Here is a 27,120-nt window from a genome sequence, read left to right as displayed (position 1 = left end):
TAAGCAAATAGGTATGAGCCTCCTGTTGGATAATTACTGCATGGATGATTATCTTTAAGCTGGCAACACGTATTTAACCCCAACTGATGCAATGAGCAGCTTCTCTTTTCTTAAACAACCATGTCGAAAGACACACCCCATCATCGTGGAAAAGATGTTAGTCTGTTTGAGAAGAAAGCATCTAAGGAGATTGCAGAAGCTACTAAAATTGGGTCAAGAACTGCGCAACGATGCAGCAATGGAAGAAGGTCATGTGAGCTGACTACCTGAATAAACTGAATGACCAGGTTATTGCATCAATGGATTTTTTTCTTCCCTGATGACACGGGCATATTCCAAGATGACACTGCCAGGATTCATGGGGCTCAAATTGTGAAAGAGTGGTTCAGGGAGCATGAGACATCATTTTCACACATGGATTGGCCACCACAGAGTCCAGACCTTAACCCCATTGAGAATCTTTGGGATGTGCTGGAGAAGACTTTGCTCAGTGGTCAGACTCTCCCATCATCAATAGAAGATCTTGGTGAAAAATGAATGCAACACTGGATGGAAATAAATCTTGTGACATTGCAGTGACATTTTCCCTCGGGATTAATAAAGTATCTATCTATCTATCTATCTAGAGGGTTATCGAAACAATGCTACAGCGAATGCACGCTGCAATTAAAGCTAAAGGCGGTCCAACGAAATATTAGAGTGTGTGATCTTTTTTTTTTGGTGGTGACTTTTCTTTTTTTGGCCAGGGAGTGTAAATGAGTGTATAGATAATTGTAAATGTGTTTATTGTGTTTATGTGGAGGATGCTATACAGCCCAGCAGTGTCTGTACTCTGGAAACTTCATGTCATTTATGAGTCATCAGCTTCAGTAAGTGTCCATCCAGACATGTGAAAAAGTAGGCGGCGTCCAGACTTCTGAATAAGACGACCGCCTATTGGTTTTTCTCAGTATTTTAAACAATAAATGAAGTGAAACAGAAACTGAAGTTTGGCCTAGAATATCTAGACGGGTTAAAATGTGTGAATAATGTGGTCACGCAAGGAGCTTTATGTCCTGAACAAATGAATCTTTCAGACAAAGGGGATGCCGTGGCAATGTGGCACAAACCAATATTTAATTCAATTTAATTTATTCCCCTTTCCAAGGGAGGGTTTGGTGTGTGGCTGATCTTGTGTGTAGATAAACTCTCAATAGCTGCAGTTTTGTTAATAGGGATGTGCCACTGATGAGGCAGATAAAGATGTAGAATGTCATTGTGGCTGTCTTTCACACCTCTGTTGCAAAGCCGAGTGGAGGGACTTGCAGGACTTTGAGATTGGTTTATTTGTGGTTGCATTTCTGCAAACACCTGTTTCCTTAATGCATTTTGTGTGTGTTTAGAGAGGTGCGTTTGCTGGTTAAAAAAATACAGTTTATTGTCTATTTTATTTGTGGCTTGTGTTGTACAATTAGTTCTGTGGAGGAATTCTTCTCCTTTCTTTGTTAACAGTCTCAGCTGGCGTCATGTTTCTTTTGCAACTGCTTGTGAATTCACTCTCGCAGTATTTGATAATCAGATGCCAGACAAAACGGAGGAGGTCAGGCGGTCGGTCAACATGTTAACCTCTGCTGCTGTCTAGTGGATGACATTTGAAAACGTCGCTGTCAGTACAGGCTCTCCGAAGGATGGCTCCATGAGTCAGCCGAGGTGCGTAAATGGGAGGGTTGCGCTTAGTGAGAAATGAACTGCGACCGAAAGAGGAAAGTGTGACTGTTCAGGTCAGACGTCACAGACAATCACGTAGCGACAAATCTATTTTTGTCCCTAATAATTTGTGAAAAGCTGTAAGTGACAAAAGCCTCGTATGCTAAGAAGTCGGATGATGAGAAATGCACTAGAGAGGGGCTGTTGCTAAGCATTTAATGAATGATCCGTTAGTATTTTTTAAAGGTTTATGCACAGGATGTTCATTTAAAACTCCTTATCGTGCTTTACTGTGTGATGTAATGAATGAAAAAAGGCATGGAAGACTTGTGGAGAATGAGGGCAGAACGTTCAATCTCTCCATCGTAGATCTGTGCAAGTTTTCACTTAACCATTCTCACAATCTTCATTCTCATCTCATCAGATGTCCTTTTTTTTTTTCTTCTTCCATGGGATGAGACTTCTGATTCGGATTCTGTGCGTTGTTCGGAGCGGCTAGAAGAATGTGAGAGAGCCAGTTCGGCCTGCGGGGCAGACACTTCCTTCTCCTGTTGTCCCATCAGTGTTTCCTCCACCTGCATACCTGGGAACAAAACATCACGGCCGCCGCTCCACCCAGCACAACCAACGTGAAATTCTAGTCCTGCAACCTTGAGGAGCACTGAACTGACGGGAGACGAAGGAAGTGTTTCTCTGGGTGGTGGGTTGAAGAGAGACGAAGCTAAGAAAGATAACCTGAAGCGTGTGCTCATCATAAAATGAATCAATTGCAAAAAAAACTGAATATATTGTAAAGTGTTGCTGCCTTGTGTGTGTGTGTGTGTAGGAATAGATTGTTTCTGATAAAAGATGGAGGAGGCAGTGACCGACACAAACCGAGAATCAGGTTTTTCCACATGCTGCAGGTCATGCGGTTTGTCAGCAGAGTTGGGTGAAGTCGGGCCAAGCATTCAAGAAGTGAAATTTGGGGCAGGTTGCTTGATAACGGAGAGAATGAGCAAATCTGAACCACAAACGGTGGAGAATTTGACACTGTGACACTCATAGCGAGGACGACAAATGAATGAACTCACCTTCTCCTACACCCAGAGGAGGAGTAATCCTCAAAACTAAACCGAATGAATGCTGATGACAGAAGTAAATGCAACTTCACCTGCTGATCTGTTCAACACAAGCCTAAATAAATGAATCGAGGCAAATCCACTCATCTAGATGTGAGTTTAATTTCCTGCTCTGTGTCATCAGTGCTTGACTGTTGCCAAATCAGGTGCAATCTCTCCGGATTAGAAGAGAATTAATCCAGTTTTGATTTCATTGTAATGGCTGCCCACGGCCGAGAGAGAGACACAGAACAGTAGAAACGAAACGAAACGCAGCGTTTAAAGGGAAATACGACCTGAAACGAATGTTGTGGGGATTAAATGTAGATGTAGATTAAATAAAAAAACAAATTGAAAGATATAACGCGTGGGAGGATGTCGGCGGCAGAAGAAGACAGGATGATGATGATGATGATGATGATGGTTGGGGGGAGGATCCATCCACGTAACGCAAGGCAAACACACTGACTCGCTTTTGCTTTTCCTCCTTCAGCCGTGGTGCATCAGCAGTAATGAAGCCGCAGCTTGGAGATGTCCGTGGCACATTCACGCACAGCCCGGAGTCCAGATAGAAGAAGAAGCAGAAGCAGAAGAACGCGCTCTCGCCTCCTCTCTTTCGGACGTTTTGGTTCTTTTTATTTTGCTCTTGCTGTAGGGAAGAGGTGGAGGAGTGACTCCTTCTACGAGCCGAAGCCGTCGTTGTGAAGACGAGAGGATGAACAGCATAAGACAGGTGCCCACTCGGGTGAAATCCAGGCGGACTGAGGCCAACCTCGGCGCGGAGAGGGAGCATTTTGACAAGCAGCAGGTAAATCTAAAAAAAGAGCGGACGGGTTAATGCTCGCTGTGGGACGGGCGAGGGGGGATCCTTGCGCTTTATTCGGGGCCTGCCCGTGCCTTTACCGCATAGGCCACATTCACAGCTATCACTTTAACATGAATGAATGAAGTGACTTTGAGGATTTGGGATGAACTCCGGTAACCTCAGAGACCTGCTTTCTGTGTCTTAATCTGGCCAGCGCTGCAACTTTTCCTGGAAGATAGTGGAAAAGCTGGAAATGATGACAAAGTTGATGACAAATTGCTAAAACATTCTGACACTCTGAACTAAAAGTAAATGTTTTGCTGCCAAAAAAAAAAATAAGTCAGCGGTGTAGTCCCACCACTCATTCCTCACTGGGAGTCTGTGTCATAGGATCATGCTGATCTGGTCCTTCCTGTTTGGCCACCTTTCCTCCATTACAGGCATATCTGTAACCGCCTCCTCCTCCTCTTTTTTTTTTTTGGATGCAGCCCCCAGGAAACAAGAACAAAAAAGAAAGTAGATTTGTCTCCTTTTATACACAATGTTTAACACATCATCCTTCGCTAATACTTCACTTGCTTCCTAACTTGTTGCCTCTAAGGAATGCAGCTTCGCCTCATTCTTCATACAACAGGTGCTTTTTTTTTTTCTGTGTGTGTGGTTCCTGCCCGTTTGTTATCCCCTGCAGCAGCTGTACGCCAAGAACAACATGCTTCCCACGAGAAAGAAGCAAGAAAGAGGCCGGTAGAGTCGAAGCATTGTTGACTGAATTCTTGAAGACAAACACGCTTGTGAAGCGCACACACCCCGGTCTGACGTGAGACTGAAATGTGCAGGCCGAGTCACTAAACAAACTGCTGAGCTGCCTGCCCGTGTGCTCAGACTTACAGCACCTCTGGTATTTAATTATCTGACATGGGTTGAGCTTCTCCCCTGTTGTTTGCTTTTTGCAGCACGTGTGGAGAGGTGGAGCTGAGTTGTGTGTTTTTTTTTTTTTTTGCAGCCCTGGGTATTTGTCTTCTGCCACACCTCTTAGAATATCAAAAACAAAAGTATATGCAATCCTGTGATTATGGTCAGAATGAAGTGTCTTTTAGCCAGTCCCATCCCAACTGTGAGTTCGCACGTTTCATATTGCGCCATATTCTTTGAGCAGAACACCAAATGTTAACATGGCTTGGCTTTCAAAACAAGCCATTGTTTTTGTCTTGGTGGTTTCCGTGCTGTGAAACAAACGTTGCACAAGGCATGTTGTGTGGAAAACTGTTCTCTGTAAATTTAGAAAGGAGTAAGGTGACCTGCTTGGAACCGCTTTTCTTGTTAATGAAACGCCTCGGCGAGTTCAGCTTCAAGGAAGCTTGTCACCACTGCTCAGCTCAATGGATTCACTTGGTAACATGCAAATGAAATATAAGGGAGAATCTGGACTCTTGATTGGCTAAGGTTTACCTTTTTCTCTCTCTCTACGGCCTCCCACTGCAAGCTGTTCAGTGGACTCACTATTGCCACATACAATACACTACTGTAGAGCCGTTGCTCAGGTATGTGTTCTTTCAATTGTGGCCGGGTCGTGTGTAGGAGGGAGGCTGCACGTTTCCCCCGTCACAGACTTTATCAGTACTGCTGATTCATGCGGCGCACCGACTGAAACTCGTCCCCTGCTCCTCTCCGCTCTCGCTCCGCTGTCTCCCCTCCTGCCTTCTCTGCTTTTCCCGTCGACCTCGGCACCAAGGTGAAACGTCTCACACAGCGGCCTGTGTGTTTGTGTGCAGTGTTTGCTTTCCCCTCGCTGCTGTTGCCCGAGTGAGCGCCCATGAGAGAGATAGAGGAGAGAGAGAGAGAAGGGGGGAAGGGAGTAGCCGAGGATAAACAGCTACTGAGTAGGTGTAGAGCGAATTAAAAGCCTTTTAGCCATAATGTGTGTGTGTGTGCACATTATGGAATGTTTTTGCAGTGAGGCTATGACCTTTAGCATTTCCGGCCAAGTGTGAGAAGTAAAATTATTAAAAGATGCACCTGTGATTCTCCTGTGATACATTATTGACACAACACGTGCTCCTGATGCATGTACTATCTGGGAGTTGTCACTGACAACACACCAATGACAAAGTCCTGAACACGGCGTGGTCATCCGCATTTATCCATACATCATGTGAATCACATGGGCAGCTCGGCAAACGGGTCAAGAAGCAATCTAAGGACAAGCTGCCTTTTGTTGAATATTTTAACGTGATATACATAATTTAATTAGACACAAAAGCGGGTTATAATCTAATAATCTGTGCAGCCATTCAGTGGTTCATCCATGCAAACTGGCCATGGTGACATTTAAGTGAGGAGAAGATGTGCGTCTTATGTGTAGCTGTCACCGGTGAGATTGAATCTGAATCTTTTGCACAGCATCAGACAAACGCCACAAGTACGTAGATGTGTGGGCTGGTGGAGGGCTTTTGTTATCTTTTGATCGTGTGTACACAATACGCATCGCCGTCACGTGTGCCGTTTACTTTCTCTTTGGGCGGCCGAGCAGTTGGGAGGAGAACAAGACATCCAGTGTGGGCTCGGTTGGGTTTGTTGCCTGTGATGATGCGGGAAGAGGCCGTGGGACGTTAATCTAGAAAAGGATGCAGAGGCGGTCGCCCATAGGAGGCGACACAATAAGAAGAGAATGAAATGTCTTGCAAAACCATTTGATGTGAAAGAGAAAATCATTTCAACACAAATTACGCGTTCAGTGAAAGTGGTGCCAGAAATAGTTGACCCTTCATAAATGCATTCCCTCAGTTGATTTTGTGACACTGAATTGCCATCATTGTTACTGGTGCTACACGAAGCTAACCTCGGCTAATAGGTGTGGGAAGCTGTGTTCACGTCTGAGTGTGACCTTGTCTGCCAGATCCCCGGCAGCAGTCTGTTGAATTAAGCTGATAAGGACCTGCAATAAGTGCTCTTGCCTCGGAGCATTATGAGCAGTGAGAAGCAGCTCTGGTTGGCGTGGCGTTGATGCCTTCGGTTTCCTTAACTTCACACGCCGTGTCAAACCAGGATGTCCAAGCACATGGACACGCTGCTCAAGAGTAGAGATGACATGGTAAGCAGAGACGCGTCGTGTTAAAGCGGTGTACAGTGTTTGGTGTGCGAGGGCTAAGATGCTAGTGTGCTACTACAGTAATGCTAGCTGGACCTTATGGCAGGCCTTTGGGATTAGTCCAGGCTTTCCCTGTCTCTCTCTCTCTCTCTCACTTCTCCTCTCTGTTGGTCAGGAGATTTAGTGACACTTGAACCAGATGCAGACACACAGACGATCTCTCTGACAGGCTAGCTTTGTTAGTAGAGAGTTTGAATGTCTTCTGACTTACCTTTGACCATGACTTTAGGAAATTATCTGTGTGTGGCAGTGTTTACGCTAATGTGAGGCTCGATAGCGAGCTTTTGTGTGTACTAGCAGAGCTACGCAAACAATGAGTAACCTCACAGTCTTAGTTAAAATAACTATAATAATTTGTAGTAGTCCTGAAATATTAAATAAAGCAGTTTGAGAATCTGAATGGTAATATAAACAGTTAACTGACGAGTACATTGGCTACTATTTATCATAATCAATTAAAAGTTATATTCTAAGTAAGAAATATATGTATTTTCAAAAGTGGATATTCACATTTTTAACAATTGATGATATCTTGCAGGGCAAATGAATCATTAATTAAAGTTTTTGTTAGCTGCAGCCCTACTGGTGACTGGAGGGTTGTTAGTTTGATCCCCAGTCTCCATTACTTTAATTGTGGCCCTGAGCAAAGACATGTAAGGGTATGTGCTTCGACAAGTGACCCTGAAACTGGGTACGGTATATGCTGCAGTAGACAGTAGCTATCCATCATGTACTTCTTTTGAAGGTGAACTCTATGTAGTATTCGGTTGCCCTCCCTCTCTTGTCCTGCATTTGATGTCCTTCTCCTTTCTGTCCCTTTCGTTGGTGTCTCGCTGCTCTCTGACTGACAGCCATTCTGAATGTACTATGAGAGTCTCCCTGCAGCCTCGCTGCTCAGCAGCCATCTGTTGAGGCCTCTGTGCCAGGCTCAGTGTGCCAGAGCGCGGCCCCCATCCAACCCAATCTTCTGCCCCAGCTGTCGGCCTTCCTCCCCCAACAAACCCCTCATTGTCACACGGACCTCCATGCTAGCCCCCTGCACTCGCCCAGTGTAAACGAGGGTCTCGCGGCTCATTTGCGTCAGCAGGAGGCGGGGAGAGCCAGCACACCCATGTCTCACTCTGAACCTCAGTTTTCACCCACAGTAGCCCCTCTGTGCTCTCTTGTGCGCCCATGTATGTTTTGGTGGCTGTGTGTGGATCAGAGTGGTGACTCCCAGGTTTCTAATGCACTAAAGCGGCTTTTATAGTGTTTTGTTGGGTTAAGGGCCTCTGACGCTGGTGTGTGATTATGGTTTAAACAAATACGTGGCATGGATTTCTAAACCAGTGTTTCAGGTTAGGACCAAAGAGCTGGAGTCCTGTGCTGTCGTGTGTCTGTAGCCTTTATGGTCACATGTTTAAAAACGTTTTTATCAAGGAAGATGATTTATATTATGATAAAAAAGAAGCTGAGACTGGACAGTTTGCCGCATTAATGTCTAAACTCTGTGTGGGATTATTCTCTTATATAATAGTTACATGGTGAAGCTGGGTTACACACATTGTGCTGTTCAAATAGACACAAGGCAAACAAGTAGAGACACATTTATGTTACGTTTCTAGTTATTAGTAGTTACAAATTGCCCAGGGCTTGACGCATGCCTCCAAATATAAAAGTAATTACAGATAAGGATTTTTGAAATAATCATTACATATTTATCCAGTTTGTTCCCTTTCAGAAAACTGCATCCGGCTGGTTTTTAGCTTACAGATCTAGCAGGTCTGGTTTATTTCGACACATCATTGGGACACCGCACTGTAGTGTGAATTTATTATTCGGCTGTGCTGATTAATTTTTTATTTTTTTTTTTTAACTTGACAAATCTCAGCATTGAATTGTGTGTGTAAGATAAAACACCACAGAACACTGCAACCCAATGTCGCAATTGGTGGCGTCGCGGTAGCTGTGGGTAATCGTTCTGTCTGGCAGCAGCTTTCACTGTCTTGTGTTTGTACGTGAGCGATTGTGATCCAAAAAAGACGACATCACGGTGTACCCTGTTTGATTTTTATCAATGGGTAGTTGCGCCGCATTCTCCAGTCGGCTTGAACATGAATTTTAGAAGATAATCAGTGTACTCACATGTGTGCGACAACGCTTTTCTTTTAGTTTTTGTGTATGAAAGGGAGAAATTATGCGAAAGTCTTTCTTTAATCGTGTGTGTAGTCACACTGTTGAATTTGAATGTAATTTATATCACAAAGGGTTGTATGCAAAAACAGGATGGTAGCCCTGCTGCTGGATTCATTCTCTTGCTGAGGAGTGCTTCAGCAGGGTAGCTGAAGATATCCAGTTGATATTTTCCCTTCCCACACTCCTAACCACTAACCATCATGTAATTGGCACAGACTAGGGTGTGACCACTGTTATGCAACATGACCATAATGCACAAGCATGTCCTGTTGCGTACCTGAGTCTGCTTGAAATAAAACCTAGCATGTGTGACACAGAGACCTAGCATATGTGTTTCTGTCTCTCCGCTCCAGCGACACTTGTTCTACCTGCTGGACGGGTTACAGAGCTTTGTGTCTTGTGGCGACATCTCCAGCGGGATGATTAGAGATGTTATCGTCCGATGTCGGGTTTGCCTCCATTGACCCGAGCTCAACACTTTACACTAAACAAAAGGCTCACACATGTTAGATTAGGGACACTGGATATGAAAAACAACGTTGGATATGTATCTCAGCAAACTGTTTGTGGTTATTTGTCATTACATAAACTTTAAGTCATTCGAATAAGTGAGAAATATAACTGCTTGTTCCCCCTGCGTCAGGTTTGGATCAGTCTAACCACAAAGCATGAGTTCCCGTCTGTACGACACCGTGTGTACACAACAGGTTGTCATGTGTTTGACTGCTGGTTCTGTTCAACTTGTTATGACCTACGTGTTCATTGTCTGTCGTATGACTGTAGCGGTTGTTGTGTGGGTGGAGAATCAAGACGTACAAGATCTAACATTAATCCCTCTCCTCTTCTTACAGCTCAACAGCATCAGCAAAGCCATCACCTCCACCGAGACGCCCGTGAAGGAGAAGCATGCCCGACGTATCCTTAAAAATAATTCCAAAAACTATTCAGAATCTGCATCAGTGGGGATTTTCTGCACAGATCTAGTTGAAAGCTAAACAAGACAAAATGTTCTTGACTGATGCAAAATGCAAATCAGGACTGTCTGGCAGGACTGTACAATATTTTTGAGGCTCAAGCACTAAATGCCCTGCTGCCTTATCTGGCAAAATTTCTGAAAACCCGAGGGACGGTTGATAAAACGAAAGCATGTCAGATCTACAGTATATTCAGAGCTCAGACCATTTAGAAGCACATTTTTAAAATCGGTTCTGTTGACAGGAAGAAAGCTAAGCTGTTAAAGAATTGGGGTGATATGGTCAGACTTATTAATGTTGTGGTCAAGGAACGGTCAGCTGCAGTGAACTAGTCACAGACGGGATTTTCCTAATCGGCCTGAGAGATAAAGCTACAGGTTCTTTTATTTTTTTCTCTGATTATGGACCGATGTTTTGGTGGCGGTACAAATATGTGAATTAAAAATTTAGGTCAGCGTCAGCAGCAAATCTGAAGCACTAATGTTGTCCAGCGTCAGTGGCTATTCTTAAATCAATAATCGTCCTGATGAGTGCTGATAACGCTGGAAACCACTCTGTTATAAATGGTATTACAAGCGAAACACATTTAAAGCAGGTTGCAGGAAACGGATGCGCAGAAAAGATACATGATGTGATATGGCGAAATATGTTAAAGTGAAAGTAATTATGCGGTCGGCCGTGATATTTCCTTCTTCTGGAAAAACAGATCTAATGTGTTGACAGCGAAACCACATTCTTACATTTTGAAGTCAGCATGAAACAGCAGTTTGGAAACGACCTTTATCTTGCAATGGGGTAGACTGCCGGGTGGAATAACCTGTAGCATACCAGCTAGAATTTGATGTAAAGGTCAGATTTGTAATGTTGTTTACTTTTAGTGTGCCTTTTAATACTTACCAGCAAAAATAATGGTTCAGCCTTAACGGTGACGACTACAGGAATCATTTTGGGGACTCACAGGGAGAAGGGAGCCTACACCTTCTGGTCCTATGCTCTGGGCTTCCCTCTGGCCAGCAGCTCCATCCTTAGCTGGAAGTTCTGCCACGTACTGCACAAAGTCCTGCGTGACGGGCACAGCAATGTAAGCCACCAAGCACTCTCCTCTGACTTCCTGTTTGTAACCGTGGCAACAGGTGAAGCAGCAACACGCTGGAAATGAAACTGGGGAAAAAAAAAAAAAAAGAAAAGTGAATGTTGATTTAAATGTAATGCTTGTAAACTTTTAGATTTTTAAAACACACAGTTGTTAATTCAGGCTCTCACCTTCGCAGGTCCTACAAGACTGCATGAGACATCACAGTTCTCTTGTAGAAGTAGGGAAAATGTGGGTAAGTCTTGGCGTGTTTTTGTTGCACTTCTAAAAACAATTTCAATAACGGCAAATGTTAATTCTTGCTTTTTGCGGCTCCTGTTGTTTCCAGGCCCACCTCCATGACAGATACGGACAGCTAGTAGGTCTGTATACCAAGCTGCTCTGCACCAAACTGGAGTTTCACGCGAAGGTGAGCTCGTCCTCCGTCTCCTGTCACTCATGTGAATTTGATGATGCTTTTTATGCTAAGGAATGGAAACTTAACCTCTTAAACTGCACCTCAATGCAGCATTCAGATATCCCACCCAACCTGGAGGCCACAGATGAAGTCCTGGAGCGCACCGCGGGGACAGACATTAATAATGTGTGAGTTTCAATATACAGTGAAAGTTTCATTTAATGTAAATATCAGTTTGGCCTTAAATATTCCAATCATCACCGGCCCCAAGCAGAACTTTGTTCATAAAATGAGCCGACGAGCCTCGCTAGTTTTTCATTTCACGGGGTCACGCCGTCATTGTTTCTGAGTGGGGGGCCTCTTCTCTGTGTAACCGAGGTATCAACTTCTCTCATGCAGGTTCCAGCTCACAGTGGAGGTGTTTGATTACATGGACATGGAGCTGCGGCTGGCAGAGACAGGTGAATACAAAAACTCCTCCCACCTTTTCGCCTTCGCCCTTCTCTTAGAGGCAAGGGAAACGTGATCTGCGGTCGAGGGCCGCTGCCTGCTGACATTATCTATTTATGCACAAAAACCTAGGAGCCTATCGAGAATGGGGTTACTGCGAGCGACACTTGTGTGTTTTCGCATAGACTATAGGTCCAGTTTTAGCTCGTCTTCTGTATTTTTTTTTAACTGATGAGGAAATGCCTGTAATTAGAGGACATTAAGTTGATTTCCTCCCATTTAGCCGTAATGGTATGCTCCTCCCGAGCTTGCAGGGTGGAGTAGCACAGTCACGTCTCAACACCATAAACAAATTTTGCAGCTGTATTCTGAATGGCATGTGGTTGTACCCGCATATGCTTTTTCAGTCTCGGCGTTACCACAGTTTGAGCCTCAACATCCTTTAGAGTCCAGCTGCTGCATATCCCTCACAGAAATTTCAGAAAATCAAAGTACAAAACTAAATATTTCTAACTGTACGCTCCTGTCTTTTATTTCTCTCCCAGTGATTCGACAGCTCAACACATCCATTGCCATCTCCACTCTCACCTCCGGCCAGTGTCGCCTGGCTCCACTCATCCAAGTTATCCAGGACTGTAGTCACCTCTACCACTTCACCGTCAAGCTGCTGTTCAAGCTGCATGCCTGTAAGGACCGATGTCACCCAGAAAATATGTATTCAGCTTGAGCCTTTGTCTGTAAAATCAGTAGAAAGTTCTCTAGCTGATGTCCGTTTATTTGTGTGTGTCTAACCATTGCCAAATTTGGATCATGTCATGTATTTTCAGGTCTCCCTGCTGATACCTTGCAAGGTCACCGTGAACGTTTCCATGACCAGTTCCACAGGTAGGCTGCCCCAGGCCAGAACGAACAAGAGTCACTGCATTAAAGGGTTTTTTTTAGTCTTTTTTCAACAAAGGAAGTCTGCAACATTATCTTGCCTCACCCAGTCACCGCAGCACTTTGAACTAATGCAAATCTAACCACTGCGTCCCTTCCCCCACCCTTTATCCGTGTGTCAGTTGGCGTCATTGTCACATTTATGGTTGCTGCAGAGTTCAGGGGCCTCAGAGGAAAGCCACCTATAATAAGTTAACGGAAATTATGTCATTATGATGTGCTTTGTGCTTTCATATGAGGTGAACATCTGAGTCATTGTTCTTTCTCCCGCAGCCTTAAGACCTTCTTCAATAGAGCCAGAGACATGATGTACTTCAAGAGACTGATCCAGATCCCCAAGCTGCCTGATGTAAGTGTTGAGTCGCAGCCTCCATCTCGGAGGTCTTCCCCAAAAACCTGATGTCTGTTGCAATTCGGCAAAGATTGCAGTGACGTAGAATTTATTATTTCCTCTAAAACACGACAGCACCCACCCAACTTCCTGCACGCTGCCTCCTTGGCCAAACATGTGAAGCCGGTGGTGGTCATCCCCGATGAGGACGAACCGGAGCAACAAGACGACGACGACGATGAACCCGAGCCGCTCATCGAGGTCAGCGAAGTCTCAACGCCCAGCTTACAGCAACAGCTGCCACAGGTATGGGCCAACACGCATGGATGTATAAGTTAAAGCCATGACGCTGTGTCAGCTTGTTGTCATATTAATTCATTTCTTTTTATTTATTTTATATGTCAGCAACTGGACATATTTGATCAGGCGTTTGGACCTCCAAATGGAGGCTTTGATGACAGGTGAGTGAGAGAGTTTTTCACCACAGCCTGTCAGTGTATAATTGATTATTTGGGTTTTGGCGGTTTGTCTGTGCCAGCACATTATGACAGTGGGTTTCCTGCCTGGCAGGGATCTCCAGATTGAGAGCCTGAAACGGGACCTTGAGCTGTTGAGAGCGGAGCTGGAACGAGTCAAAGCAGAGGTAGGGGTAGTTCACATTGAATAACCTGTTGCTTGGGTTTAAGACGGTTTTCTGTGTGTGTGTGTGTGTGACAGCAGAGGGCATGATTATCTATGTGCAAAGGAATCTGGGTCATTTGTTGGGCGGATGCAGATCCTACTCCTTACATGTAGAATGTGGCAAGTAGCCTCTGAAGAAGAGGTGTGACAGAAGTCCACTTGTCTTTTCTTTTCCTCTAAAAGCAGACGTGATGTAAAAAAGATGCGAATGCAAGGTAGCTGATACCAGTGGTGTGACAAATAAATGCATCTTGTGGAGTAGTAATTTAATGAGAATATTAAAGAACGTCCATTTACGTCGGTCCCAGTTTTTCCTGAACTCAGATCCCTTGTTTTCCCCTCCCAAAGGCTCAACGCTACATCACACAGCTCAAGTCTCAAATCAACAGTTTGGAGGCAGAGCTGGAGGAACAGCGTGCGCAGAAACAACGCGCCCTTGTGGAAAATGAACAGCTGCGCATGGAGCTGGAGGCAACCCGCCGCCGAAACGCTGAACACGAGAGCTTACAGACCACCTTCATTGAGGCCGAAAGTAAGATCTGCAGTTAACGCCGTCCTACTGAGGGCGCTGTTATCTTGAACAAGATAAAAATTCTCTTCTCTCTCTCTCCTCTGCGCAGAAAGGTCACAGGCCACTGAGCAACGGTACAATAAACTGAAAGAGAAGCACACAGAGCTGGTGGCCAGCCACGCTGAATTACTTCGGAAGGTACAGACAGGCTGCAGAGCAGTCCAGAGATGTTTAATTAGATGTCAGCACCTGGCCGTGTGTGGGCGACAGTTAATGTGTTAATGTGTTAACAGAGTGCAGACACTGTGAAGATGCTATCAGTAACCCAGCAGACGCAGGAAGAAGTGGAGAGGACCAAACAGCAGCTGTCCTTTGAAGTGGATCGGATAAAACAAGAAGCAGACATGAAGGTGAGTGTTGAATTGCCTTTGGAGCGTGCATGTCTGGTGTAGACGCGTGCGCTCAGTGTTGTTTTGTCGCCACTGCAGTTGGAGGAGCAGAAGTTCGAGGTGGAGAGGCTGAAGAGAGAGCTGGAGGAGAAGATGGCAGAGGTGGTGCGGATCAGGGCGACTTTGCAGACCAGCGAGAAGGTGAGCCCACCTGCAGCGTGTCAGCGCAGCAGTAACCTTGATGGTGTCCAGCTTATTCGTATTCATTTAGTATTCAGAGTTATCACCAGCCCTGTGATCTGAAGCTTGAGGCACGCCACACATTACCGGATGGACTTTCCCGCCGACACTCACGGCCATCTGCCTCTTCTGGCTTCCCTCTTTGCTCTCTGTTTTCGCCAGACGTCGGAGCAAGTGAGCAGCTCGATGACGGCTCTGCAGGCAGAGAAGGAGCGCTTGATGCGATCTGTGAGCGAGAAGGAGGCGGAGCTGTCGTCTCTGCGGCAGTCTGCGCAGCTGCAGCAGTCGTCACTTCAGCAGGAGCAAGAGAGGAGCAGCAGGGAGCTCGGGGAGCTGCAGGGCAAACTGCAGGAGAAGGTCAGTCAGGACGGCAGAGCCCAGCTCAGCACTGTGACAATCAGACTTCGGTTGCATTTTAGCTCCTTGTGAAAAAGTTGGAAGAAGAACAAATGAGCAACATATGTTTTTAAGTAGTTCGGCCTTTTATTTGTGAACTCTTTTGAGCGCCACTGTAGGTACTCGACCATGTGATTCTACTTTAAGTACATTTTTTTACATCTTATTTACAAAGCCACAGCAGCTACTGAAAATGTTTAGTTGTGGTTTAAAGTGGAGGCTGTTTATTAATTTCTCAGGTTAATATTAATTAATAAGAACATAAGCACCTCACGAAAACATCTCGACCTGAATAAAGTATTTTTAAGGATAAGGTCTGTAACTGGACTGAAGCACAAAAGCATCCAATTAATAAACTCTACACTGGCAAGTAGTGAACTATACACACACATATATATCTATACTGTGTATATACATTGTGTTGCGTCTGTTTATATGTGTGTAGACAAGTCAAGAGCAGCAGATGAAGCAGAAGCTGCTGGAGGAGCAGTTTGCTCTGCTGCAAGGCACCATAACAGAAGCCGAGAACATCATCCAAGACGCTGTTGCCAAGCTGGACGATCCCCTTCATATACGCTGCACCAGCTCTCCAGGTCAGACTCCTACGCTGTCATTTCAAACTGCAATTAACAGTTGGGCAATAAATAACTAAATAATACCAGACGCTTAAACAGAGATTGTGTTTTTCCTCCGAACGCAGATTACCTCATAAGTCGGGCGGAGGCCACACTGGGCTCCATCGACAAAGTGAAGAAGGGCCATGCAGATTATCTGAAGAACATGGGGGGTAAGCTTCCTCTGCTTCTGATCTGACTCATCCTGCTGACCCCATGATGCTCTGTGTTTACGGTTTCTTCCGCTCTCTTACTGTATGTTCTCGTGACCAGATGCTGGAGGGCTGCTGAGGGCACTGACCCAGTTCTCCCACTTGGCTGCGGACACAATTATTAACGGCAGCGCCACTGCACACATGGCACCCACTGACCATGCAGACCGTAAGGAATATTCTATTTTATTTCATAGGAATTTCGCAGATCATACGGCGGCATGTTTGAACCGCATCGGAACTGCATTTAACAATGCGTCCTATGCAGAAGCAGCAGTACAAAAAATAACTTTAGAAGTCTGAGTAAAGACTGCTGACGTGTGGCACTTGGATGACGATGTCTGCTCTTGCAGGACTGACGGAGAACTGCAGAGGCTGTGCCACAGAGAGTCTGCAGTACTTGAAGGAGCTGAAGTCCAAGACCACACTCCAGAGGGCCGACCCAGCCTCCGTTCGCGTAATCATTCAGAAGATCCTGCACTTGGGCCAGGTGAGAGAAAACATAATTTCTTTCCCATTACAGACAAATAAAGTGCCCTTAGTCCATGGTTCAAGATATGCACAGCATGTGTATAACAACCATGTTGTTGTTAGACTTTACTAGCATCTGTCTAGTCTGAAGTAACCTGATGTAGATCTGCTGCACTTCTTTTAAACATTCCTAACCCTTTACAGTATCACAGTAATCCAGCATCTCGCAAGTAACATGTAGGATCCCGAATTTAAGAATTATGAAGTAAACATGTTCATTTTGTGACTTCTAAGGAGACCAGAAATCAATAGTTAAACCGTGAAGATATTTTAGTGTGCTCTTATTAACAATTCGGTTTGAATAAATGAGGTTTCTGGTAATTCTTCCAATTTGTTTATTCACTTTTTTGTGGAAACACGTGGCTGCTGCTTCAGACTTATTGTGCAGTAATATAATCACCTTGATGTGTTGGAACCTTTGGGTTCAGTTTTCCACCAAAAAAAAAAACACGACTAATAAGTTTTGTTTTCTATGTAGGAGCTGCGGCCGAAAGGCATGGACGTACGTCAGGAGGAGCTGGGAGATATGGTCGATAAGGAGATGGCTGCAACATCAGCAGCTATTGAGGAGGCAGTCCGCAGGATTGATGTAAGCAGAGTGCATCTTGCTTTAAGATACATTATCTGTAATGAACAGAGAGTAATATCATACAGTGTATTCGATGTAACCGATATGTGTTTCATATGCTTTTGTATTTAGGAAATGATGAATCAGGCACGAAAAGACACTACAGGAATTAAACTGGAGGTCAATGAAAGGTCTGTTTGTTTGTTTTTAAGTCAGTTAAACACCAGCTTATGAGAAGATGCTTCGTTGTCACTGAAGAAAAAGGCTATACCTTATTAATTTAGATTTTTGTGTCTTCATCTCTTCTGCAGAATCCTCTTCAGCTGCACAGACCTGATGAAGGTACAGTATATCTTTTGCACTACTGCACACAATGGCCTACTTTTAATTAAAATCCCAATGAACATAAGTGATTGATATAATTATTTTTTTTTTTGTCTTTCAATCCTCACATCTTTCATTCTCCCTCAGGCCATCCGCATGCTGATCATATCATCCACAGACTTGCAGAAGGAGATTGTCGAGAGTGGGAGGGTGAGTCAGACTCTTCTATTTCTGAATCCAAATGTGGCAGCTTGTTTTTTTTATTTTTATTTTATTTTATTTTATTTATTTTTTTCCTCTTCTGAGACCAAGAGTGGGCTGCTCTGTTCCATTCAGAAATATCCTCTAACAGCGCTGATGTTTTTGCTTGTCCAGGGTGCAGCCACCATTAAGGAGTTCTACGCCAGGAACTCTCGCTGGACTGAGGGACTCATCTCTGCTGCCAAGGCGGTAGGATGGGGAGCCACGGAGATGGTGTAAGTTGTCAGCTTATGCAGAGCGTTGCAGTTTTTATTCTTATATTCTTAGACACAATTTATTTTATCTAACAACCTTCAATGCCATGCCAAACTAATTATGCTACTGCAAACACAACCTGTGGTAATCAACCAGGAAGCTTGGCTAATATATCTACAGTAAGAGCTGATAGCTGTGACCTTGTACAACAAAGACAGCACAAATATTATTACTGTAGTCGGAGCAGGGGCAGTGCCAGAAGTTTAGATGTGCCTGACCACAGCTTAACAACAGCTCAGACACTGCAACCATCCCAGTTTCCCCTGAACCATGCAGGGAAATCAACTCATTCCATGAATCACGCCAAGTAATGATTCGCTAATGTTAAAATGTGTTGACTTAACTGATAGTAATTAGGCAGTGTGCAGAGCTGTGCCCTTTCAGGTTAAGTTAATTGAAGCGGTATTGTGTTTTTGTCTGGCAGGGAGTCTGCTGATAAGGTGGTGCTGCACACCGGCAAATATGAGGAGCTGATCGTCTGCTCTCATGAGATCGCTGCGAGCACTGCACAGCTGGTCGCTGCCTCAAAGGTAAACGTCTAATCTTTAACTGTTAGTACTATGTAATACTGAATACGGCTTAATACTGTGTTATGCTTCACAAACGTGGGAGTTTCACCTCTTGCGACACTCTTTAATTTAACACATCAAAGATTTTAAACTGGATTATCTGGTCTCAATCAGCTGCTCTCCTCTGCACTCAGGTTAAGGCAGATCGCAACAGCAAGAAGCTGACGGTTCTGCAGCAGGCTTCTCGCCATGTGAACGAAATGGCTGCTAATGTGGTGGCCTCTACAAGGACGGGCCTGGAGCACCTGGAGGACAAAGGTGAGTACCGTCTGATTGGACACTAGAGCTCCATCACAGAGTTTGAGCGTCTTGTCTAAATATTTCTGTTAAATACGTTTTTACGAGCAGATACGATGGACTTCTCTGGCATGTCCCTCATCAAGTTGAGAAAAGAAGAAATGGAGTCTCAGGTAGGTCATGAGCCTTGACATTTATTATTTAGGTTAAGTACTGTACATACTGAAAACCTCCATAACTCATATTTCTTCAGTTAAATTTAATGTGGTGGCTGTGTAAGTTTCTAATATTACTGATTAGACATGATGGACTTAAATAAATGCAGCAGAAAACATTTTGACTGTAGCCAACCACCGGTTTATTTTGCTCCTCAGGTGAAGGTGCTAGAATTAGAAAGTCTGTTGGAGAACGAGCGCCTGCGTTTGGGCGAGCTCAGGAAGAAGCACTACGACCTGGCCGGAGTTCCCCCGGAGCAGGCTCCTGAGGGGAACGGTGAAACCTCCTCACTGGTCCATCCCGTCTCCATGTCGCCGAAACCCACCAAGCCTGCCCTCTCGAAGAAACCTGCGCTGGCCCAGAAACCCAACATCCGACCCAAATCTATGGTAAGGGCTTTGAAAGCATAATAGAAAGAAAATAAAGATGCAACTTGTTGGAGAATCTAATTTATTCTTCTTTATGTTGCAGTTTAAGTAAATGTCTGAGCAGACGATGAGAGTTCTTCACGACAGGATGGTTGGGTTGAGAAAGAGAAAGATGGCCTTTTCGTAAAATTCCTTTAAGTGACATGTTGACAATCTTCTGTCTCATCCTGCTTCTTGTTTCTTTTACTACTTTTTTTTGTTTTTTTTGTGTTTGCCAAAATGGACCAGAAGCCTGATTTTTGACACTTGATGCCTATAAGGAATATGCTGTCTTCACATCTTATCTTTTAAAAAGATAAACACATCCAAGGCATATAACCTTTTTATTTCAATACTTGGCGTCAAGAACAAAAAGGCTAAATTATATATACTTTTAGGTTGTTATTTTTTTCTGTGTTACTAACCATTTTAAATGATCAAGCACTACTGCTCCTTTTTTTAGAATGTAAACCTTGATGATGACCGTAAATCGACAGCATATCTCATCAGTAGTTCTGATCATGTCCTGGACAGCCTTTTTTTTTTGCACACCGTTTGGGACATTCATCACAGAGCACATCACAATTTTCTTAATGAACACTTTCATGCTATTTATGTTGTGGTGAGGAGAAAAAGGTGAATCGCGTTATGCGTGTCCACGTTGCTGCAAGTTTTACATACCTCTGGCTTTGCCTTTCACGATGTACGGAGTTCTTCTTTTGTGCAAAACATCTTTCTTTGTCAACAATACAAGATTGTCTCAGTTGCCTTGAAATGTGCTGTACCAATGCATAAATAATAATACCTGTAAAGGCAATACAGTCTGTATAGGAGTGTACAACTCACACCAAGTATAATTTATATCTACACTCATCTCTTGAATGTCCCTTTACTAGAGAAGAACCTGGATATCATATAGGTAGATTGTAATGCTTGTACACAAATATTGGATGTAGGTGTCCTTAATTATCAAATTACACTTTTAGGCTGAAGGTGAAGATTTAGGGTTAGTTAATTATCAATATCAAGGTGTTTCAGTTCTTCTCTGCCTCTGGGAGCTTTTTTCTTACAGGGTCTTAAAATGCATCTTTTTATGTTCTGTCCTTTCCTCAGTACAAAAATGTCTTTATACACTCAGATCTATTAATATATATTTTAGTAAAGATATACTGGTGGTTTCTCCTTGTAAGAAGTGTAAATGTAAGACAAATGAACAATAAATGTTTGATTTAACGTGGCCTTTGTGTTTCTTCATCTTATGAAGTTTTTTTTTTCTTTTTTTTTTTAGGTATATATTCAGTGTTTTTCTCAACAATGTCATAGGGCAGCTGAATTTAACTGCAGCTGATTGTATTTAAGGCCTATAACAAAAAAATATGTTCAAATATAGAATGAGTTAAGTTAATATTTAAATAAATTATTTTACGAAATAGTATGCATTGCTTATTATAGCCTGTCTCTAAAGTGCCATGTAGGGTCGTAGGGTATTTTAAAAGCTAAATGATGGGCACAGAAGGTAATATCATGACATGCGCAGTAGGACTTGGATGGAAGTCTGCTGCCGCCTTCAGGATCGGTTGTACATATGACTTTCTAACACCAGGGATCTAATATTAACTGTAGCTTTGTCATTTTTATCATATGTGTGTGGCAATATTAAACACACTTTTATCAACTATCGATTGGCTGATCTTTCCACTATAGGACACAGAAGCACGCTGTTACGAAGGTGTATACGGGTTTGGTTGAATTTGGTTGAATATGACATGAACGAGTTTTCGCGGTGTTCGTGAACGCAGCACCTGAGGTAGCAGTTTGTACTGTCAACAAACAAGTCAACTCCGTGTTCTCACACCCTTCAAGCTAACTTGTATAAACAAGTTTTTTTCTCCTGACAATGTGAGTCCACACCTAGCGCCAGATGAAGCAGAGATGTGCTGGACGCTAGAGGTGTAAACAAAGCAGAGGACAGACATGGAAACCCGCGATGTCCCCGCGCTGGACAGACCCGCGGCGGAGCTGACCGTCATGGACGTGTACGACATAGCGGCGGTGCTGGGGCAGGAGTTTGAGCGGATCATAGACCGGTTCGGGTGCGAGTCCCTGGTCGGGCTGGTGCCCCGGGTGGTGCGGGTCCTGGAGTTGCTGGAGTCGCTGGTGAGCCGCGGCGCCACGGGACAGGAGGCCGAGGAGCTGCGGAGGGAGCTGGACAGGATGCGACAGGAGCGGAGCGACAGATACGAGCAGGAGAGGAAGCACCAGAAGGTTAGTGGACAGGCAGGCAGATGCCACTTCATTAGGTACACTGGTGAAACTTTATACATTAAGATATAGCTGACCTGCACTAAGTCTGTTATGACTGTTATAATGTTCAATTTATGTTGGAACAGGGTAAGAAAGGCAGTACTTTAACTGTATGATCATGTTAGACTTAGACTTAGATAAACTTTATTGATCCACAAGGGAAATTGCTTGGTCACAGTAGCTTAGTTGTACATAAAAAAAAAACACACTCTTAAGAACCTCAGATAAAAAGAAAAGATTAAATAAAATAAAATAGAAATAAAAAATAAGTAGAATAAAATCTAGTAAGATAAAATAGAAATAGTATAAGCAAAAATGTACACATTATCATATTAGCATATGAACAAATGTACAAGAAATAGAGAAGGAAGAAGATAAATTATATATACAGGGTAAGGTGTAAGGTGCATGTTGAAGCATGTAGTTAATTATTAGTCATTTAAAGTAATTATTTAGCCTAACCCACTGACTAAAAGTGGGTTGCCCAGTGGCTGTTATATGACAATGCACTCGTTTTTCTAGTATACCTAAGGAACTGGCAAGTGTGTGTATATTCCTGACTGTCCTTGTGATTGTGTGTATTTTACCTGGGTGCTTACCACTACACCATGTGTACTGTAAACTTTCAAGGTGAGTAAATAAGTAGCATTGACTCTACAGGGGTTTTCACAGTAAACAGTTGCTTTTCTGACTGAGCTACAGCGTAGAAAACCAAAGCTGATCGATTTATAACATTCAAACTGAAAGAAAAAACAGGAAATATTCAAACTGTAGAGTCATTTCTATAGCTTAAGAAGCATCATCAGAACTGTCATTGATTTATTTGCTGGCGGGCACCATTAACAAATGAATTATTATTCTGTTTAGCACTATTCGTCACATCTACATCACACCTTTACCTAGTTTACATTAGTAACAGTGTAGTGAACTGCTGTGGTATACGGTATACTGTAACTATAACAACAAAACCAGGTGACATATGAAGATCTAAACCTTTTCCATTTTTTCCCCCCCCCCCGTCTCCTCTGTGTACAGGAGTTGGAGATGGTGGAGGACGTGTGGAGAGTAGAAGTCCAGGACCTGCTGTCTCAAATCGCTCAGCTTCAGACGGAGAACAAGCGTCTGTCGGTGAGGCTCTCTCTCAAAGAGTCCCCCGTCGCAGAGGAAGAGCAGCAGAGACCTGAGGGTGGGTGGTCGACAGCTTCTCAACCAGGGTTTGACAGATGTTTCGCAGTTTCAAGATTATTCAACGGGATAATAAAACATTTATTAGATTTCCTCCTCTGTGCAGTGATGAATGAACACTTTGCTGTCTACAGACCTGTACATTTTTAGTATAAAATTATACAGTGAGAGAGATGCACATGTTTAAGCAGGCTGTTTAGATATATATATATTTTTGTGAATAACTTCATAAAAAAAACTTCCAATCATTCAGTCTTGATGGTCAGATGGCTCAGTTTTTCAGTACCACATTATCCATGTTTTGTTTAGTTTTTTTATTTAGAAATGATGAATGAAATGATTCCACGTCTTGAGTTATACAGATTTTATATTTGGTAATAAAAGTCGGGTACTCATTATCTGCAGTTGTGCATCTCTATGTGGGGATTATAGTAGATTCCCACAGAGATGCATAAAAATATACACGTATCAAGAATATACAAAACAATTTAGCATATGCATCATATATAGTTTATTAATTCTAATAACAGCACACTGTGGTCTGTGGTCTACTGCCTTTTAAAGTATCTGATTGACTCCAGATACTAAAATAGTTTGCCTGAGAGATCTACTGCAAGTCTTGTATATGTTCTGCTTAGTGCAGACTTGTTTTGTGCTGGTTACAGATTTGACCGTGCTCTACCTTGTAACATATTTTCCCAGTGCGGTCACGTGAGGCTGTACATTATATGCATGCATGCTTGTAAGGTGACGTAAAAAAAAAAGTAGGCCGTGAAGAGAGGCGGTCAGGAGCTTGTAAAGGAGACTATTTTTGAAGCAGGCCAAAATATAGCTCCTGTGTAAAGCTCATGGTGACTGCAGCTATACTTACTGTCAGGGCTGCAGCAAACACACACACACACACACACACACACTGCTTAGTAACATAAATGAATGTGCAATGCACTGTATGATTAGTCTTGTCAGTGACACATCATTTGAAAAATATCAAATGAATAATATTCTGAACTCTTTCTGGTGGGGTTTTAATATTTGGAGATAGATTTGAATGCCCAAACAATGCACTTTGAATCCATATCACTATTTTTTAAAGCAAATGTAAAAAGAGATTTAATTGAAAGGACACATGCAATGTACAAATTTTAACAGACAAAAAAGCAGAAGATTGCTGATCTTAGTTGACATATTGGTAGGACACATTCTCTTAGAATGTATTAATATTGCTTGTGTGAACATTTTATCTGTGATTTTTTTTTGGGGGGGGCAGGAATGTCGGAGAAAGAAAAGCAAGCGATGAAGAAGCTGAAAGATTTAGTGGATAAACAGAGGGATGAGATCCGGGCTAAAGACCGTGAGCTGGCACTAAGAAACGAGGATGTCGAAGCGGTGAGGATTTAGACTGTGTATGTCACAAATGCTGGCCCCTGAGTGGATGTGTAGTCTGCAAAATACTATCTTCCACCAGAATTAGTGAAGTCACTAAACAAATTCTCTCTACCACAGCTCCAGATGCAGCAGCATCGGGTGATAAGGATCAACCAGGACCTCCTCCACAGGATAGGTGTGATGGAGGCTCAGGGCAAGGCACTGATTCAGCGGAGGGCTGAGCTCGAGGCTGCAGCCCAGGCACAGCAGCAGGAGCTCGGGGCTCTGCGGCTGGAGGTCACAAGGCTGAGAAGGGAGCTCCAGGAATGGGAACTAGAGAGAGAAGTCGCTGATATAGAAGAGGTCCCGCTTTCAAGATCTGGGATGTTGTCACCGACAACAGCACTCATCAGGGTAAGAAACAAAGAGCGCGTCTTTAGCAAACTGGAAACTACAAATACGGTGCCTAAGTTGTTGTTTTGTGTCACAAATCCAGTCCGCACCAGCCGGGCTTTCTAACTCCTCCACACCTGATTCAGTGTGGGCAGAGTGTGGAGGAGACCCGGGCTTCCTGGCAAACTGCTTTGAGCGCGACAGGAGTATTTCTGTTGTCCCAAGATCAGCAAAGAGAGAGAATAATGGAAGAGAGGGAGACGAAGATGAAGACATGTCAGCATTGTTACTGGTAATATCTGCTTTCTCTTTATACAAAGTATTACTGCCATGATAGCAGGCGCCAATATAAGACTGTTTACATTTAAAAGATACAGCTAGATTAGATATTGCCTCTGTGTCTGTGCTGTGACGGACAACAGGCTAAATGTGTATTTTTGACAGCAGAAAGGATCGGCTGATGCAGAGCAAGAGGAGGAGATAGACAGTCTGGAGCAGGAGTCAGACAAACCTCGCTTCACCCTTCAGGAGCTGCGGGACGTCCTGCAGGAGAAAAATGAACTCAAAGCCCAAGTTTTTCTTCTACAGGAAGAGCTGGCATATTACAAAAGGTGTGATTTGGCTCACAAGCTATAGATTGGACTCAGTTTTACAACACTTGGATGCAGAAAAAATAATCTTCTTCTGCTTCTTTCAGTGAAGAGACTGAGGATGACTTCAGTCCAGTTGGTTGTACCTCGTCTCCTCCACCGTGCTCAACGTCGACTGATCAGCCTGAGTCAGGAATTAGACGCTTGTGAGTGATGAGACTGAGCTCTTCACTGCTCTGCTTTCAGCTGCAACATACTGAATAAATATCTGTGTAAGGTATTTATTGTTACTTAAAGTGTGTTTTCTGTCTCTCCATTCTCCTCTCTGGACAGGATCTTCACGGCCATAATGCCAATGGTGGCGGCTGGTTTGATCGCGGATGATCCGACACTGTTGCCAATCCGGAGACTTGTTTCTTTCGTATGACCTTAAATTCAACTTGTTCTTACACTAAAAGTTTTATTTTTTTAACCGCACCATCTCAACAAAAGTTATTTTAAACATGAAACTGCAATGAATCAGCTTTACGTAATACATTTTGTTTTTTCGCTTCTCATCAGCAGAGTCGGAGCTTTGAATGGACCTAAATAGTTCATATATGAGACCACTGACCGTACTTCACACTTGCAGATGCTTTTATGACCTATCAGAGTTTTATGGCTCCATAATGTCATCACCTGTGAGCACTTCACTTTGTATGTGCTGATCTGACACAACATTATGACGCATATGAAGTCACTGATGATCTTGTTATGATATAAAATTCTTTGGGAAACCTGGATACTGGCATATATGTGGCGGCTGAAACGTACCACCACCTGAACACTGTTGCAGACCTATCACACCCCCATGGCAATAGCGGGGGTGAGGGTAGTCTTTGCATCTTGGTATCATATGTTCTGGAGCTAAGTGATGGAACATGACACCTTTCTGTCAGAACCAGTATTAACTCTTTCAGCAATCTGAGCTGCAGTAGCTCGTCTGTTGGATCAGACCACACTAGCCAGCCCTTGCTCCCCACATGCATCAACGAGCGTTGGCTGTCCGTGACACTGTTGCCGGCTCACCACTTTTCCTTCTTTAGTCCACTTTTGGTAAGTACCGACCACTGCAGACCAGGAACACCCTAGAGCTGCAGTATTGGAGATGCTCTGACCCACTCTTCTAGTTATCACAATTTGTCCCTTTTCAAAGTTACTCAAATCCTTCATCTTACCTGTTTTGTTCTGCTTCTAACACGCCGACTTGGAGGATAAAATTTGCTGCTTAATATCCCCCCGGCTGACAGTTGACATTACGTCAAGATAATCAGTGTTAATCACTTCACCTCTCAATGGTCATAATGTTAGAGTTTGTGCTTCATTTGTTAGATAGATTAGCAACCAGGTTTCTTTAATCAAAACTGCACTACAGACTGTACAGTATTTATCTGTAGACAGCGAGTTTTTGCTCTTCAACATTCTAAAAAATGACCTATAATTGGACATGTTGTGTGATGTCAGGATGTATCTGATGGTAAATTATTGCCAAGGTGTTTGCCTTTCACTGAATGTGTTACATGATCACGTGCCTCTGTTTTCCATTGAGAGAGACTGTATGAGATCATCCATGTTACTGCCAATCAGAAGACTACAGCCTGGCATAACTCATATTCAGTCAATAATCATTATATGTCATAACTATGATATGTGTCAGATTGAGATTGTAAAGTAATGTTTTTTTCAGAATATGGTAATAAAGTTGTATTTTAAATCTTTCACATCTTTGGTGTGA

General features: G+C 43.4%; 2 protein-coding genes across 3 annotated transcripts; both read left to right on the top strand.

Moving 5' to 3' along the window:
* Positions 1-3,283: 3,283 nt before the first annotated feature.
* Positions 3,284-20,746, top strand: hip1rb (huntingtin interacting protein 1 related b). Its single transcript, XM_084551648.1, has 32 exons — positions 3,284-3,594; positions 9,766-9,829; positions 10,827-10,969; positions 11,160-11,216; positions 11,310-11,390; positions 11,490-11,566; positions 11,778-11,839; positions 12,374-12,514; positions 12,656-12,713; positions 13,041-13,116; positions 13,234-13,404; positions 13,504-13,559; positions 13,669-13,741; positions 14,128-14,311; positions 14,400-14,488; positions 14,584-14,700; positions 14,779-14,880; positions 15,082-15,276; positions 15,761-15,908; positions 16,016-16,102; positions 16,203-16,310; positions 16,495-16,631; positions 17,151-17,261; positions 17,373-17,431; positions 17,552-17,582; positions 17,712-17,774; positions 17,940-18,040; positions 18,505-18,610; positions 18,784-18,907; positions 18,998-19,059; positions 19,261-19,491; positions 19,574-20,746. Exons 1-32 carry the CDS (start codon positions 3,502-3,504, stop codon positions 19,580-19,582), a joined length of 3,216 nt encoding a protein of 1,071 aa, XP_084407774.1. The 5' UTR covers positions 3,284-3,501; the 3' UTR covers positions 19,583-20,746.
* A 470-nt stretch (positions 20,747-21,216) lies between these two features.
* LOC311492505 (RILP-like protein 1) lies at positions 21,217-27,103 on the top strand. Of its 2 annotated transcripts, none has more exons than XM_084550795.1 (8): positions 21,217-21,774; positions 22,849-22,999; positions 24,266-24,384; positions 24,502-24,777; positions 24,860-25,048; positions 25,201-25,367; positions 25,454-25,552; positions 25,680-27,103. In XM_084550795.1, exons 1-8 carry the CDS (start codon positions 21,484-21,486, stop codon positions 25,771-25,773), a joined length of 1,386 nt encoding a protein of 461 aa, XP_084406921.1. In that variant the 5' UTR covers positions 21,217-21,483; the 3' UTR covers positions 25,774-27,103. The 2 variants fall into 2 exon arrangements, with proteins under 2 accessions (XP_084406921.1, XP_084406922.1); XM_084550796.1 differs by having other exon boundaries at positions 21,220-21,774; positions 25,204-25,367.
* The last annotated feature ends 17 nt before the right edge of the window (positions 27,104-27,120 follow it).

Source organism: Chelon labrosus (genome assembly GCF_963514085.1).
Source record: "Chelon labrosus genome assembly, chromosome: 9".
NCBI lineage: Eukaryota > Metazoa > Chordata > Actinopteri > Mugiliformes > Mugilidae > Chelon > Chelon labrosus.
Note: the sequence above shows the minus strand (reverse complement) of the source record. Positions and strands in the feature narration are given on the sequence as shown.